This window comes from Fusarium redolens (genome assembly GCF_020744475.1).
Source record: "Fusarium redolens strain MPI-CAGE-AT-0023 chromosome Unknown BKA55scaffold_24, whole genome shotgun sequence".
In the NCBI taxonomy this organism is placed as follows: Eukaryota; Fungi; Ascomycota; class Sordariomycetes; order Hypocreales; family Nectriaceae; genus Fusarium; species Fusarium redolens.
In genome coordinates this window covers 95,910-110,777 of record NW_025763687.1, presented here as the reverse complement: position 1 = coordinate 110,777, position 14,868 = coordinate 95,910, and the positions used below count along the sequence as shown (strand labels likewise).

The 14,868-nt window shown below is 45.9% G+C and overlaps 2 protein-coding genes across 2 annotated transcripts; both read left to right on the top strand.

The window, feature by feature from the left end:
* Positions 1-733: 733 nt before the first annotated feature.
* Positions 734-2,916, top strand: BKA55DRAFT_599013 (uncharacterized protein; the record flags this gene model as incomplete). Its single annotated transcript, XM_046196323.1, has 5 exons — positions 734-1,310; positions 1,411-1,480; positions 1,714-1,904; positions 1,950-2,580; positions 2,724-2,916. The coding sequence occupies 5 exons, from the start codon at positions 734-736 to the stop codon at positions 2,914-2,916; spliced, it is 1,662 nt and encodes a 553-aa protein (XP_046042698.1).
* Positions 2,917-8,976: 6,060 nt separating this feature from the next.
* BKA55DRAFT_526859 (Alpha/Beta hydrolase protein) lies at positions 8,977-9,813 on the top strand (the record flags this gene model as incomplete). Its single annotated transcript, XM_046188878.1, has 3 exons — positions 8,977-9,421; positions 9,493-9,575; positions 9,637-9,813. The coding sequence occupies 3 exons, from the start codon at positions 8,977-8,979 to the stop codon at positions 9,811-9,813; spliced, it is 705 nt and encodes a 234-aa protein (XP_046042697.1).
* Between the last annotated feature and the right edge of the window lie 5,055 nt (positions 9,814-14,868).

Here is a 14,868-nt window from a genome sequence, read left to right as displayed (position 1 = left end):
CCAGCGGGCTTACCCGCAACGGTTCACGCGCGCACAACGAAGTCAGGTGCAGCCCGTGGCGCTCCAATAGGTCTGTAACTCCGTGGGTAGGCATGCTGGGCCCCTAAAACAACTGCCCCGCCATAGGAGTGATGTCGACGGTTAGCACTGATTGGCCCCCATTGTTCTCTAATGACCAGTGTCGACGGAGCGAGATTGGAGGACGCGCCATCTATTTTCTTGATGCGTAAACTATTATCCCATTCTAAAGTATCTTGAGGCATTCCTTAAGCGGTTTCAGTCACGAAGTCGGGTGTACAATACAGAGGAGCTATGGCTATCAATGCGAGTTTGATATAATGCTTTGTACATGAGGTATCAGCATTCGCGGGCTTAGTTCGTACTTATGTGTGACGCCACCTTGTTTACATTAGACTATAACAGCTTAAAATCATGCATGTTCTTTATGGCTTTGAAGAATGCCTTACTGTTCTGCTGAGAATGTTGGTGTAGCTAGTTAGCCAAGTGCAAGTGGGGGGCTGCACATCCGGGCTAAGGTCACCATATGTCCGCCATAGCCACCCCCAGAGCCGGATTCTATTATTAGCAAATAGACTACTTCAGTTATATTTCTGATAGTCGAGGAATATTGAAAAGAATGAAAATCCTTAACAACACCACTTTGACACCGTCACTGGATGTCGCCCAAGTAGCAGGCATAACTTCTAAGCCAACTTTTCCGACATTCCTCACCATGTACGTCAACGTGTATACTGGCATGTGGGTCGATTATTCCAATGGGCAAATCACTGGTGCAACCATAACTCTGACTGCTCGAAATGGCTCAATCTTGGTGGCTGCCCTGTCCATATTCCTTGTCCTTGTTGGAAGCCAGTTCTGGAGCATTCTGAGCTTTGTTATTCACCAGATGAATGCAACAGACAAGGCTACTGATATACTGCACTTTCAACACCAAGCAATTTTTCGCAATGCCGGCACATCAATCGGTGCTGCTCGAGAACTGCTGGCGCTTCCATTGCCATGGCGGCGTCGACAAACGGGGTCAAGAGACTTCTCGATGACTATACTTCGGTCGTGGGCGTGGGCTTTCCTTGCTCTTACCAACTTCTGCGTCTGGTCTACGGTTGGACTCTTTTCATCTGCCATTACAAGATCTGCCGGAAACCACATTTTGATCACGCCCGGAACTTGTGGGATAGTGTTTGACAACACGTCTGAAACCGGCCTTTCAAGCAAATCACTTGGCAAAACCATCATTGCGGACACACACGCACGAGGTTGTTATGGGAGTAATGATAGCTCGGCACAATGTAACTTGTTTGTTCAAAAACAAATTACATGGACCGAAGATGCAAACGCGTCCTGCGCTCTCGGGAATGGATTCTGCTCGGCTACGCTTGAACTTGACAGCGGATGCATCGACTCTCACTACGACCTGGGTATTAACGCGCCCTTGGAAAACAGAATTTATTACCGCAGGGTAACCAAATGCGCCGTCGTCGATCCTAAGGTGGTCCGAAATTTTACAAAGGAGACTTACACTAACTATACCGCCTACCCCGTGTATCAATATTATCTTGGCAATAGCACAGCTCCTGAAACACCATTTACCTTTGAATATGACTCGTACCTGGCCGTCTCGGATGTTGGATATGGGTTGAGGTAATTTCAGTCAATCGTATTTCTCTATATCGCTAACACCTTCATTGGCAGCTCGATAAGTCAGTATGGCGGAGATATTAAGGCCTCAAGCTGGCTTCCCTCGGAAAAATTCTACCTGCCAGATGCAGATCTTACCCTCGTCTGGCTACTTCCAAATTTTGTGTTCTCCATGACCCCTATCGACGACCCATTTTTTGGATTTCATCCAAATAATATCTCAAGAAAATTCTGCCAACCCGACAGTAAGTCTTATCGAATGCTAGAGTGCTAGCGCTAATTGGTAACAGATTTGGTAAACATCATGGCTTGTACTGATCAATATCAAGTGTGTAATCCAAAGAGACAAACGCCTATATGCTCCCCGTTAACCGCAGCCGTCCTATTACGAGACAATATTTCCAACATTGAGCTGAATCCCACTCAGAATGTCACAGCCAGACTGATACTGGCCCTAAATGGTGCTGATGGTATTGGTTCCTCACTTGGGGGAAGAGGGGCAGGCGCGCTTCTTGCAAGCGAAAAGGTTGCTCAGTCCATACAAAGTTTTCTTCCTAGCAACCAATGGGCTACTGAAGTTAAAAACTGGTTTGCGATCAGTTTGATAAAACTCCAGTATGCCCTTGTTGAGTATCCAACCGGTCCGACTTCTCCCTTAACGGAAAATCTTGCCCTGAAGGTTCCGCAGACGTCTGAATCCCAGAATCTCTGCCGATCAATGAAAGTCCCAAACCCAGGAGGGTACAAGTCCTTTAGCGTTCTTGCCCTCGTTATCGTCCTCGTTGTAGGAGGCATGGTCATTATCATAAGCATCATTCTTGAGCCCGTCACCAATTATATTTATAACAATTGGGTCACAGAGCACCAGTTCCGGAGGCTTCAGTGGATTCTCGATGGAAAGCTGCAGCTACAGCGAATGGCGTACGAATGTTCCGGGGTAGGGACCTGGGTGAATAAGGACAGATATGTTCCCGTTACCACAGAAATCACGAAGATAACTCATGTCGACGGAATCCCCGTCAATTTACCTGGCGTAGAGTTCGACCAGGAAATACCTGAACAAGACTTCATTATCGGGCGGTTGGAAAGCCCAGGACGACACCATTTGATGATACCAGGCACACCTGGCACCCAAGAACACGCACCGCTTCGAGAGCAGCTTGCATGAATGTGAATAAACAACACAGAGGTTGGGAAAGGAAAGATGGTGAAAGGCACCCTGGTGCTGCGCCACCAACTCGATCCAATCAAGGTTGATATGGTCATCAGCTCGGCGGTTCTGGATAATGACCATGAGGTCCGGGACGGAGCAGCGGAGATGTTCTGCGAGAATGAAGCTAAGGCGGCAAAAATTGCATGGTGAAGCAGACAGAATATTGGGAAAGCGTATGGATCGATAGTGGTGTATTTGGTGGATGCCACTAGTATAGCGCCGCCCAGAACGCTAATCGTCGCCAGGCCCATATCGTGCTAGCGCCACTAAATTTCCCATACAAATTTCATCGTCGGCTGCCAGCCAACGCAAACAATAATTGCCAGGAGCTGAGGAGAATGAAACTCACACAATAAATTGATCATAGTTGTTATCTTTGGGCATCTTGCTTCTCCCCGTCTACCTAGCTGACTTCTTGAAGAGTGTCAATGCGATATGAGCATGGGCGATATCTGTAAACACCCCACTTCCAGAGATGATTCATATATGCATATAAGTTGAAGTTCTTATGCTTTTCTTTGATTATATTCGTACCTCTGACTCTGCCAATAGTTCTCTTAAGAGAACCAATAATATTACTACAACTGATGTCCAAGTTTGATTGTGATATGCCAACTACTAAAATTCCATCCTTACTGCCATTTCTGAAGATTATGGCATTGCTATCAGCCCGTTTCCTAAGGACAACCCTGTCACTTCGGCGGTCGGTTTTAATCCGGCTTGGTAAAGAACTCATCTATCGTACCAACTGAACTGAAGCAGATTTTAAAATTGCTCCATTTATATTCCCAGAGTCCTTTACTAAGCCCTGAAGTACATGGACGATACGTGGACGAAGGGGGAGACTCGGCGCCAACGGAGAGCAGCGACTCCTCTCATGGTGGGCTTTCTAGCGACGCCAAGGCTCGCATCGGAGCTGGTGCGGCTATCGGTGCACTTGCCATCATCGGATTGCTGCTATTTCAAACGACAGAAAATAGCCCATATGATCGTCAGCACAGACATCTCGTAGGCGGCACTTGGCGTCTTGAGACCTTTTGTCTCAGCTCAACCAGTCTCATAATCATCGGATAAGGTCATTTGGCCAATAGCTAGTATATTGTACCTCGACTAATTGCCAAAATTGAGCCTAATAACTAAACCTCTGCGGCATAGTATAGCGGCAAGATATACTATAATAGTGGGTAGGCGAGAGCATCCTATTATCGTCTATGCTTATTTATCTTTTCTTGGTAGAACTTCGTCACAGGACTGTGAATCTCTATAAAGATCCTTTCTACTTCGCCTAATAGATATCGCCCTCCATATCCCTGTTAACCTACCCCTCGCGACTCTATTTTTTTCATTTTCCCATCCATGCAACAAACCCATCACAGCATCCCCTTTCACTGAATTCCTCTTTCACTTAACTCCCTCCCTGGCCCTGTCGACGCCAGGTCATTTCCCATGCAAATTACCCTGTCTGAGGTGCCTTCCAATCCGACAGGGGTCTCCTCTTTCACTAAATAAGGACCGAGGCATTATTGCTAGGCGGGTTTCTTTACATGTTGCCCCCCTCGTTTTCAATCAATGTTGCCCCCTATGGTTCAATAGCGCCATTTCATTTTGTATGTATTTTTCAATCATGTAGCCCCCAACATGAATGCTGAATGGTTGATAGGTGCGTAAGGTAGGCCTGGCAGAGCACGCTCTTGTTCCAGCGGCCGGCCTGAGAGATTTGGGCGAGCGACGTGCCGTGGGTCTCCGCGTCCTGGGCGCCTACCCTGCGCGGGAGGTGCATCTTCTTTGATGCTATAAGGCCAGCGGCACCAAAGATACGCCAGGTCTCTTATAGCTGTGTCGGATACGAGAGCTCCTGCTCGCGGTCTCGTCTAATAAGAACCTTCATCTGATACTAGTCCTGGCGGCGCCGAAAGGACAGGGACAGCTCGCCGGCAATATGCTAGCGCCAGAAGAAGAGCTGTGCTAAGGCCCCTTATATACAGAATAAGGCATCCTTATGCCGGAGGGCACCTATAAACTCTTTCTTTGCTGTCTTATTTAGCTTACCGTCTTGCAAAAGGGTAATAAGATAGCCACAGGGGGTCAGGCCTTTGGAAGACGGATAGTCGAGTAGAGACAGGTCTGCAAGCTCTATCTTACGGCGGTTTTGCCCCTGTAAGAGGTAGTAGTGGCCGAATAGGAGGTCGACTCGCATACAGAGGTTTTGCAGCATATATGCGGCCCCGCTAAGAAGGAGATCCTAGACCCGGAGCCATTCATCGGGTGAATAGCCGGCCTGGATCCCATCGGTTCTGCGGTCTTTAAAGGAGGCGCGGTCGTGCTTCCCCCGCTGCCGGCCGCGTTGCTCAAGGAAGCCTCGTACGGCGGCGCCCCGGGGGTTTTCCGTGTTTGCGTTACCGTGGGCTACTTGGAGCCGCCAGAGCTCGATAACGGCCGCGATATAGGCATCGATAGTGCCCCTCGTAAGCAGAGATCCTTCGGCAAGGTCTGCTGCAGCCGGCGCAAGGGCCGTGGGTGGCACATAGCCCTCGCGATCGTCCGCGAGCAGCTGGGCGGCCTCGGCCAGGGGGACCTCTAGGACTTCGGCTAGGCTTTCGGCCTCTGCCAGGGCCGCGGCCTCGAGCTGCCGCCGTAACTGCACAGCCTTTACTTTGCCCTTGACCTTACCCCGTGCCCGTGGTTTCTTCTGCGGTAGGGCAACGCGTCGTAAGAGGATATCCTCTTTGAGCCACGCTGCTAGCTTGTCTGGCGTCACGAGCTCGCCGTCGGGCCAGCTATAAAGTGAGCCATCTGCCGTAGCCCGAGGCGTACGGCACCAGGCCTATAAGTCCTCATCTATTAGCCGCCCATAGGACCCTACGTAAAAAAAAAAGACAAGGTTAAAGGGGAAAAGAGAGGGCGGCGGCCGGGGGAACGCGCCTTCCACTCCCGCTGCTTCGCAGTATAACTCCATGCCGTGTTCGCTGGCTGTTCGTCCTTCTTCGCCTGAAGGCCTGCCCTCCGGGCAGCATGGGCATGCTCGTCTGCGGCTATATATACGTCATCTGCGGCCATCTCGGTCAATCAAGGCCTTTCTACGTGGTGCTTTTTTCCTGTCTGGGGCCTGATAAGCTGCAGGGAACTTATCAAAAGCACTTATTAGGCACCACGCACACGATTTCACGGGCCGCTTTTTGCGGGGGATAAGTCGTTACGTGGTCTGAGCGAATTACGACGTAATTGCGGGCACCATCGATAAGCTGGCACGTATGTCTGCAGGGCTGAAGACAGATAGAGGTATACTCAGATATAATATATTATTACTCCCATGATAGTGCCAGGGTTCTATATATAATTTGCTTAAAGAAGGCGACGTTATGCAGTATAGTGCAATGGTTTCCACCCTGGCGGATGCGGCTTTCGTGCTTATAACTATAAAAATGATATTCTTTTCAATCTACAGGTACAAGGAGGCAGCCCTTATTTTAGATACACGCGAACTCGTTCATTATCCACTACATTTACCTCCAAATGTAGGCGGAAGGTCCAGGTCGAGAGTGCTGGGTCATTGATCATGATGTGAGCTGACAGCGAGGTATCAGGGGTCAGGGACTTCGAGGTCATCTGAACATCTGTATGAGAAGGCGAAGGCAAACAATGGCCAAGTGGGCTGCTGCCGAACTCTCCTGCAGCAAGAACAGGCTCTGAGTCTTGGACGGTGATGTTTGCTGGAAGGGGGCCATGGCTGGAAAAGACGGGCTGAGCAGCGCTGCCCACAAATCAAATCCAATCAAACAAATTACCAAACAAATCAATCAAATATCCCGAAAATCTTATTTCAAACAAACAAATCCAAAATCTTGGATTTAAGATAATATTTAATATATTTAGTACAGGATATAATGCCATAGAAGATAGCTGGTTAGGCTCATAGCCGCCTTTCCTTATAACTTACCCAGTACTCAAGAGGTGCCAAAGATCTGGCACTTAGATCAGGCCAATCAGAGCCATTATCCGAGCTCTTACGTTAGTCAGCCGCCCTTATATAAGCCCCTTAACATCGAACACGCATCGTCATTGGTGCTTCTTTGTTATGGCGTGTGGCAGTCCTTACCTAATAAGGACTAGTCCAGTGGAGCTCGACGGCAAACTCATCCCTCTCCATCCCCTGGTTTTACTTACCCTTCACCAGCGTCAAGCACTCAGCAGCATCGCCAGACCTCCCTAGTAGAATAAAGTCCCCACCTGCAGCGGAGAGTAATAAACGACATATGCTGAGGAAAGTTACGACTTTATGAGGTTAAATCCGACGACAATTAGGAGAAAGGAAGACCTATAACGATCCCTTTCTAACCAACTAGGCTCGCCTATTCTGGGATTTTGCATTAATAGAACTGCAAGGCGTGGTGTTTAGTAACATAGAGTGCCGTGCTTACGGATAGGCAAGCAGATAGATGTACTAGAAAATCTATTATAATTAAGAGGCTTTTTTTGGCCGTTTTCGAGCTGCGGCTTATAAGGCTCCTGATAAGTATAGTCAGCGCTTGAGACCATGCGTGGTGCCCTACAAAGAGGTCGGAAATAGCATCGGAGAAGTATAACGCTGAGATTTAGAACATTTGAAATGTTTAAATAAATGTCTTAAACAACAAATCCAGTGTCTAAAAGTATTAAATAAATCAAATTCGACTACGGATTTGATTTGTTTGATTTGTGGGCAGCGCTGGGGCTGAGAAGATACGTATGATTACATGATCCGTCCTACGCTTCCTGAGTTGGGTTGAAATGCCTCATCGGCAGGCCTACCCACCAGTCTGGATGCATCTTCCTTGTTGACAGAGTGAGACCCAGCCAGGTGAACCAGGAAATGCAGACCACGAGCGAAAGATCACTATGATTCTTGACTTTCTCTATAAGGTGATCCATGGTTATGGGGAAAGAGGCCGAGGGCAACTCTGCTGCCTGGGAAGTAGTCGACCCTTAGTCTCCTTGCGCGTTATCCGAAGCGCGCCCCAGGGCATCCTCGCCGAGCAACCTGCCGACGGAGCCCAAGGCGCTGACACACATGTAAGTGACGAGCGCAGGCGCCCCAGTCGGAGTAACGTGACCAGCCTAGAGCGCGGGCACGGCGCCGAGGGGTCGGACCTGCAGTAACATTGAATCCTGGATGGAGAGGCTGCTGTCAGCGGCCTTGCGTCTCTTCGGTGTAGCTGGTCAAAATCAGGCCCTGACAGTTTGACATTCAGAAAGCTCATGTTTCTCCTCGGTCTCGGCGCCGAAGGCCGAGTCGAGCATGCCGCGGAGGATGACGGATATGGACTGATGGAGGTCGATACGGTGATGCGGCGTTCACCACAACCTACTAGCCTGGTTTACCACATAATCAGGCACACCATGCATTACCCCGCGAATTGCCCCTTTCTGTTGACAGGGGATCAAGAGAGTCGGGTATCGTTTCGATGCCGGGGTTCTACCCCAGAGTAATGTCGGTGATGAGCCATTGCGGGGCTATATGTAACTTCACAACCCATCACCATATGTTGGGGTTCAGTAGGCCCGATTAGAATGCACGAGAGTCCAAATATGGGCATCATCTTGCAATACTTTTGGGTTAGTTCCTGGGCAGGTAGGCAATATTCTATGTCATAAAAATCAACCCCAAAGATGTACTGCGATCTGAAGCCAAGTGCCGTGTTGAGGTCCTCCGCTCCAATCCTTGGAGATGCTAGTCATTCCACGAACCAGATCAATGACCAGATGTGAGTTCAACACAGAATCCCTCCAACCGGCCTGAAGGAAACAAGACTATCGCCTCTATAGTACCACCGATTCGTTGGATAAACATTGCCGATTATACCCTCCACCACGGCCAATGCCCTATTTCAGAATCCTCAATGCGCCAAAGAAGAATCACGAGAAGCCTCTTCGGACCGAACCAACGATTTCATGTGATGCGGGGTGCATAACGAGAGATGAGCGACACGGATAGAGGGTATCTTTTGTCTTCAAGAGAAAGATAAATAGCCAGTCAGCTCCGCGTTATCAACAGTCAACTCCATCTACAACAACGCTACACAACAACACTAACTAACCGACTTGGCCATCCATCGCCTGTTTTGAAAATGTTGAACACAGTTTTCCTCGCCTCTCTTTTCCTCATCCCATTGGCCATCGGCGCTCCGGCCGTTGACATCGAGGAGCGCCAAGCGCCATGTCAAAATGTGCACATCTTCTTGGCTCGTGGCACTGACGAGCCTTATCCGGGTCGCCAAAGCTCCCTTGCCTCGGCCATTTGCAGTGGCTTGCCTAGCTGTGGCTACGAGAACATCAATTACCCGGCTAATTTCAATACATACTGCACTTCGATATACGCTGGGATCACCGGCGGTCTGTCACAGATCACGGCATATGCGAATCGATGCCCTAATTCCAAAATAGTCCTGAGCGGCTATTCGCAGGGTGCTCAGCTCATTGGCGACATCCTTGGTGGCGGCGGCGGGCAGAGCTTGGGATGTACCCAGCAGTCCAACTCTGCGTTGAATCCTGCGACTTCGCCTGGCAATAAGAGTAAATCCTTCTCCTTAATTCGTATGGCGATAATGGTGTTCTGGCTCGAATGGCTAATCTCACCTGCATAGTTGCTGCTGCGCTGTTCTTTGGCGATCCTCGCCACGCTGCCAATCAGGCCTACAACACTGGTACCGGTGCTTCAAGGAACGGCGTAAGCAAATCAATGTGTCCTAGCAACGCCCGACAAAGAGTTGACATTTCCCCTTTAACAGATAAACCCTCGGAATGGTGCTCAACTGACCTCGCTGAACCGCTTTTCCAACAAAATCCGATCCTGGTGTTTGGCAGGCGATAATGTGTGCGCGCAGGGTACTGATCCAAACGCCCACACCTCCTACTTTAATGTGTTCTCTCAGGAGGCAGGTGCTTGGGTCAAGACTAAGGTCTAAGGGTTCTCTGGTTTCTTCAAGTTTGTGGCTGCTCCGCTACTCCCATGCTACGAAACCCACAAATTGTCTGTATAGCATGGGACTCGGCGTTACTTTTGCAGCAAATTAATCCGAGAACAGTTGGTTTGCCTGAACGAGTACTTTAACATATGACGTCTAGTTAGTCTGTTTCCAATTTACACCCTTGAGCCAATTACTGCTCGTGAGTCTGCGAGTTGTGCGTATGAGCGGGTATGGCCGAGTACTACCTGACCCCGTTACATACTCATCTTGGTCATGCAAAGCGCGGCAGCAACTGAGCTTGAAGTCCATTTTTATGCTGTAGAACTAATAAACCCCATTTGTACGATTTCATCGGGAGGATGACAATTGACCCTAGTCCATCCAAGTAGCCTCATATGGTGTAGCATTATCGGGATAATGCAATGATGCAACCAACTCCAGGGTAAGGTTACTAGGGGTCCAACCAACTACCATGCAGTACCCACCTGTAACGGTTGCACAAGCCGTTAAGCCACAGGGCAAAAGATCGGGCCATAATCGCTATGCAAGCAATTATAGGTGTGCCACAGCTGCCTTATAGAGCCTTATAACGCTGTTACGGACACGAATCGTAACACCACCTGCCGGACATACCCACCTACCATACACCAAAAAAGATTTTCCCTATACAAAATGCCCAATTTCACTTATAGAGTATGTTATTAAAATAAAAGGTATTTTAATAAGAAAATATCTATTATATTAAGAATTACATAGAATTTAATATTTCTACTTTACTTTTATAGCAATGCTTATAATATAATTACATAGAACTAATATAAAATATCTTAAAATACCTCCCTCATTAACCAGCCTCCTTAAAGCTTTATCTAAACTTTTCTCTTCCTTATCTTTCCTTAGTTACCTTAAATATGCCTTAATTATCTTATACAGAGGATAATATTATCTAGGCTATCGTGGTTGATAAGCATGCGACGCAGATAAGCATGCGACGCACTTTTCCCTCTTACATTATAGATTTTATCTGATTAGATATTTGTCAACCATTAACAATGTCACAATCTTCAAATGAAGCCAGAACCCTCCTTGCCCTTCAGGCCCTTCAAAATGACCCAAAATTAAGTACCCGACGCGCTGCAAAGATATACGAGATCTCTGAGCCTAGGCTACGTCGCCGTAGAAATGGCATTCAATCGCGACGCGATTTTATCCCGAAATCGCGGAAACTATCTGATCTAGAAGAGCAGATAATAGTCCAATTCATTCTTGACCTAGATTCGCGAGGGTTTCCCTCGCGACTGCGTTTTGTGGAAGAAATGGCCAATTCTCTTCTTGCTGACCGCGACGCGTCACCTGTTGGCAAGCGCTGGGCTCACAACTTCGTCAAGCGACAACCAGAGCTAAAGACGCGTTTATTTCGGAAATATGACTATCAGAGAGCCAAATGCGAAGATCTATCTATTATTCGTGGCTGGTTTAGGCTCGTACAGAACACAATCGCGAAGTACGGTATCCGATCAGATGATATCTGGAACTTTGATGAGACTGGCTTTATGATGGGCGCTATTATGGCTGGAATGGTCGTTACAGGTTCAGAAAGGCAAGGAAGGCCAAAATCAGTACAGCCTGGAAACCGGGAATGGATTACAGTGATCCAGGCGATCAATGCGGAAGGTCAATCGATCGCGCCGTTTATCATTGGTGCAGGCCAATATCACCTTGCGAATTGGTACCGAGAATGCAACCTCCCAGGCGATTGGGTTATTGCAACGAGCCAAAATGGATGGACAAATAACCAGCTAGGTCTCCATTGGCTAAAGCACTTTGATCGGTCTACAACTAATAGATCAACTGGTCCCTATCGTCTTCTGATCCTTGATGGTCACGAAAGCCATCACTCTGCCGATTTTGAGAGATATTGCGAGGAGAACAAGATTATCACGCTTTGTATGCCTGCTCATGCGTCTCACTTACTCCAACCTCTTGACGTTGGGTGCTTTGGGCCGCTGAAAAAGGCATATGGTCGAGAAATTGAGTATCTGATCAGATGCTCTATAACTCACATTTCGAAGGCCGAGTTCTTTCCCGCCTTTTACGCCGCTTTTAAAGCTACTTTTACAAAAAGTAATATCCAGGGAGGTTTTAAAGGAGCCGGGCTTGCTCCTTTTGACCCGGAAAATGTTATCTCAAAGCTTGATGTGCAGTTACGGACTCCAACGCCTCCCGGGGAGGCTGCTGAACCTTCGACCCCATGGGTTTCAAAGACGCCAAAGACGGCAATTGAGGCCCAATCTCAGTCTGAATACCTTGAAAAACGAATTAAAAGACATAAAAGCAGCTCCCCAGAGTCAATTATTGAAGCTTGAAAGTCTAATACTAAAGCAACAAAGGCAGTTATGCATGAGGTTACCTTGTTAAGGGCTGAGGTCCGAAACCTTCGAGATGCAAATGAGATACTAAGCCGGCGCCGGAGGGCAAAAAGGACTAGATTACAGAAAGGAGGGGCCATGACTGTAGAGGATGCATCACAAGTAATTGATCAGATGGATGTTGATACACAGGTAGTGGCCGAATCATCTAGAAGTGGTGGTCGGGCCCGGTCAGAGCGACCGGCTGGTCGGCGTTGTGGTGTATGCGGCAAGGCCGGGCATAATGCAAGGACCTGTCGGGTAGTAATTGAGACATTTGGGGAAGAGTATAGTAAGTAGTTTTAATTGATTAGATAGTTTGTGGTGGATTTAAAGCAAGTTCTAGCTTAAAGGGTAAGAAAAGTGCGTCGCATGCTTATCTGCGTCGCATGCTTATCAACCACGTTATATATTACTCTTACCTGCCTATATACTACTCTTATAGGCTATAGCTGCTAAATAATAGTATTTTTAATATATTTAAGGCTACTTATTAAAAAGAACTATAAAAACTTATTAGCCTAATTAATTCTATACTAGTAAATAAGATTAACTTTATTAAGGCCTATACTAAGGCTAAAGAAGTAAATATAATAAAGTAAAATATACTCTTAGGCTAAAGAGTAACTAGAAACTAGCTGATTTTATAGTAAAAAGCACTTATATATCCTAAGATTTAGCCAGATAAAAAGGAAGTAATACCTAGGTTAAATAGCTACTAAGATAAGTAAGTTAACTTTAATAATATACTAAAGACTAGCTATTATATCTAAGATATAAGGAAGAATAAGAGCCTATTAATAAGAAGGTATTATTTTATAATATTAAAATAGTTTAAAGCCTAAGAGTTAAAGATTACCTCTTTAAGTATTAGAATAGCTAGTCTAAAAAAGGAAGTTAGCTAGTTAAGTAGAGGTAAAAAGAGGAAGGTAATATTAAATCCTAATAAAAGATTTATAATATTAGCAGAAGCTTTAGTAATTAATAAGACTATTTCTAAGGTAAATAAAGTAATTAAAGAGGCAGATACTATTAAGGATATAATTAAGATAAAAAGGATAAAAGAAGTTAAGAGTTTAAATTTAAAGGAGGAAGAATTAAGTATAATATATATATATATAAGGCATAAAGTTAAAATACTATAAAAATATTAAAATCTACTTTATTCTAAAATAAAATTTAAAAATTATTTTATAGGTTTTATTTTTAGTAAATTTTTAATATATGGTTAAAAAATAGTATTTTATATAGGGGAATTTTTCTTTTACTATATAATAGGTAGGTATATATAGAAGGTAGGTACTACATGGTATACTCTACTAGCTGTTTAATAACACGAGCTTATAAAGATTGTTAAAAAGAAACCTCGGATTGAAATTATAGTAAAGAGGGTAGATAACCTATAAAAGGTAAAGTACACATTTACACGCATATGTGACATAGGCGCAGACCATTGATTGAAATGGGATAAGTTGCTATAGTATGGATTACATAGGAATAAACCGGAGATAGATAGGCACTTAGGAAGTAAACAGAGGTGCGCAACAATTAGGGGTAAACGACAATTAGAAATAGAAGAGTAGGGTGATGCAATTGCAAACACATATCAAATGTTTAAAACTTCAGCTTGGTCGGGAAGGAAAGGAAAGTCAACGTTATCTAATAATAGAGAAATAATAGGGGTTCCACCGTAGCTCCGCAAACCCTGAAAGCGTGCACGGACGAAAAGTATATATTACGATGCAACTCTAGGGAAATTGGAGAGACGTCTAGCGTGCATGGACCAGAACATGTGCATTGCATCGCAATGTTCGCGGTAATCATTGTAGTAGGGCCTTTGTGAAAGCCCTAGGCAGCCGGCCTGACCTTGAGGTCGAGATCGAACCTCTAGTCCAGCAAGACTCCTCCCTCCGGGCCGACTTTATAGTCACTATTAGAAACAGCCGCTACTTCTATGATATCCAAATCGTAGCTATCTCCAAGGACTCTGCAAAGGAGGACCCCTATAGCACCCTAAAGGAAGCTGCTAATAAGAAAAGGCGGAAATATTAATTTCTCGGAGCCTTCTTCTACCCTCTTATCTTCTCAGTAGGCGGCCTTATGGATCAGGAGACCTCACAGACCTACAAGAAGCTCCAAGAGCTCTTAGGTCCCTTTACAGCCTCACAGCTAGACTCAACTATAGGCCTAGCCTTAACTAAGACTAGGGCTATCTCAGCTGCCTTTATAGCTCGAGATCTACCTAGGAGAACTTACTCCTAGATAACCTCTTCCTATCCTCTCTATCTCTCCTTTCCTCCTATCTTTATCTCTCTCTTTTTCTCTTTCCTTCTTATCTCTTTCCTATCCCTATATATCTCTTTATTCCTCTCTTTTATATCTATATCTCTTTCTTATATTTATATCTCTCTCTCTTACTCTCCCTCTCCTATTTCTTTTATTATCTCTTATCTCTTTTCTTTCTTTTTTATATTTACTTCTTTTTTATAATTCTAGGAAAACCCTTATATAAATAGCACTAGAGCAAGATAGCTTCCATAGCCTAATATAACCCTATCCTAACTCTAAGGGTGATTCCAGACTTTTGGCCTGTTATTTTAATAACAACACTTTTACCTCAACATACCAGTGGTAATTAGTACAG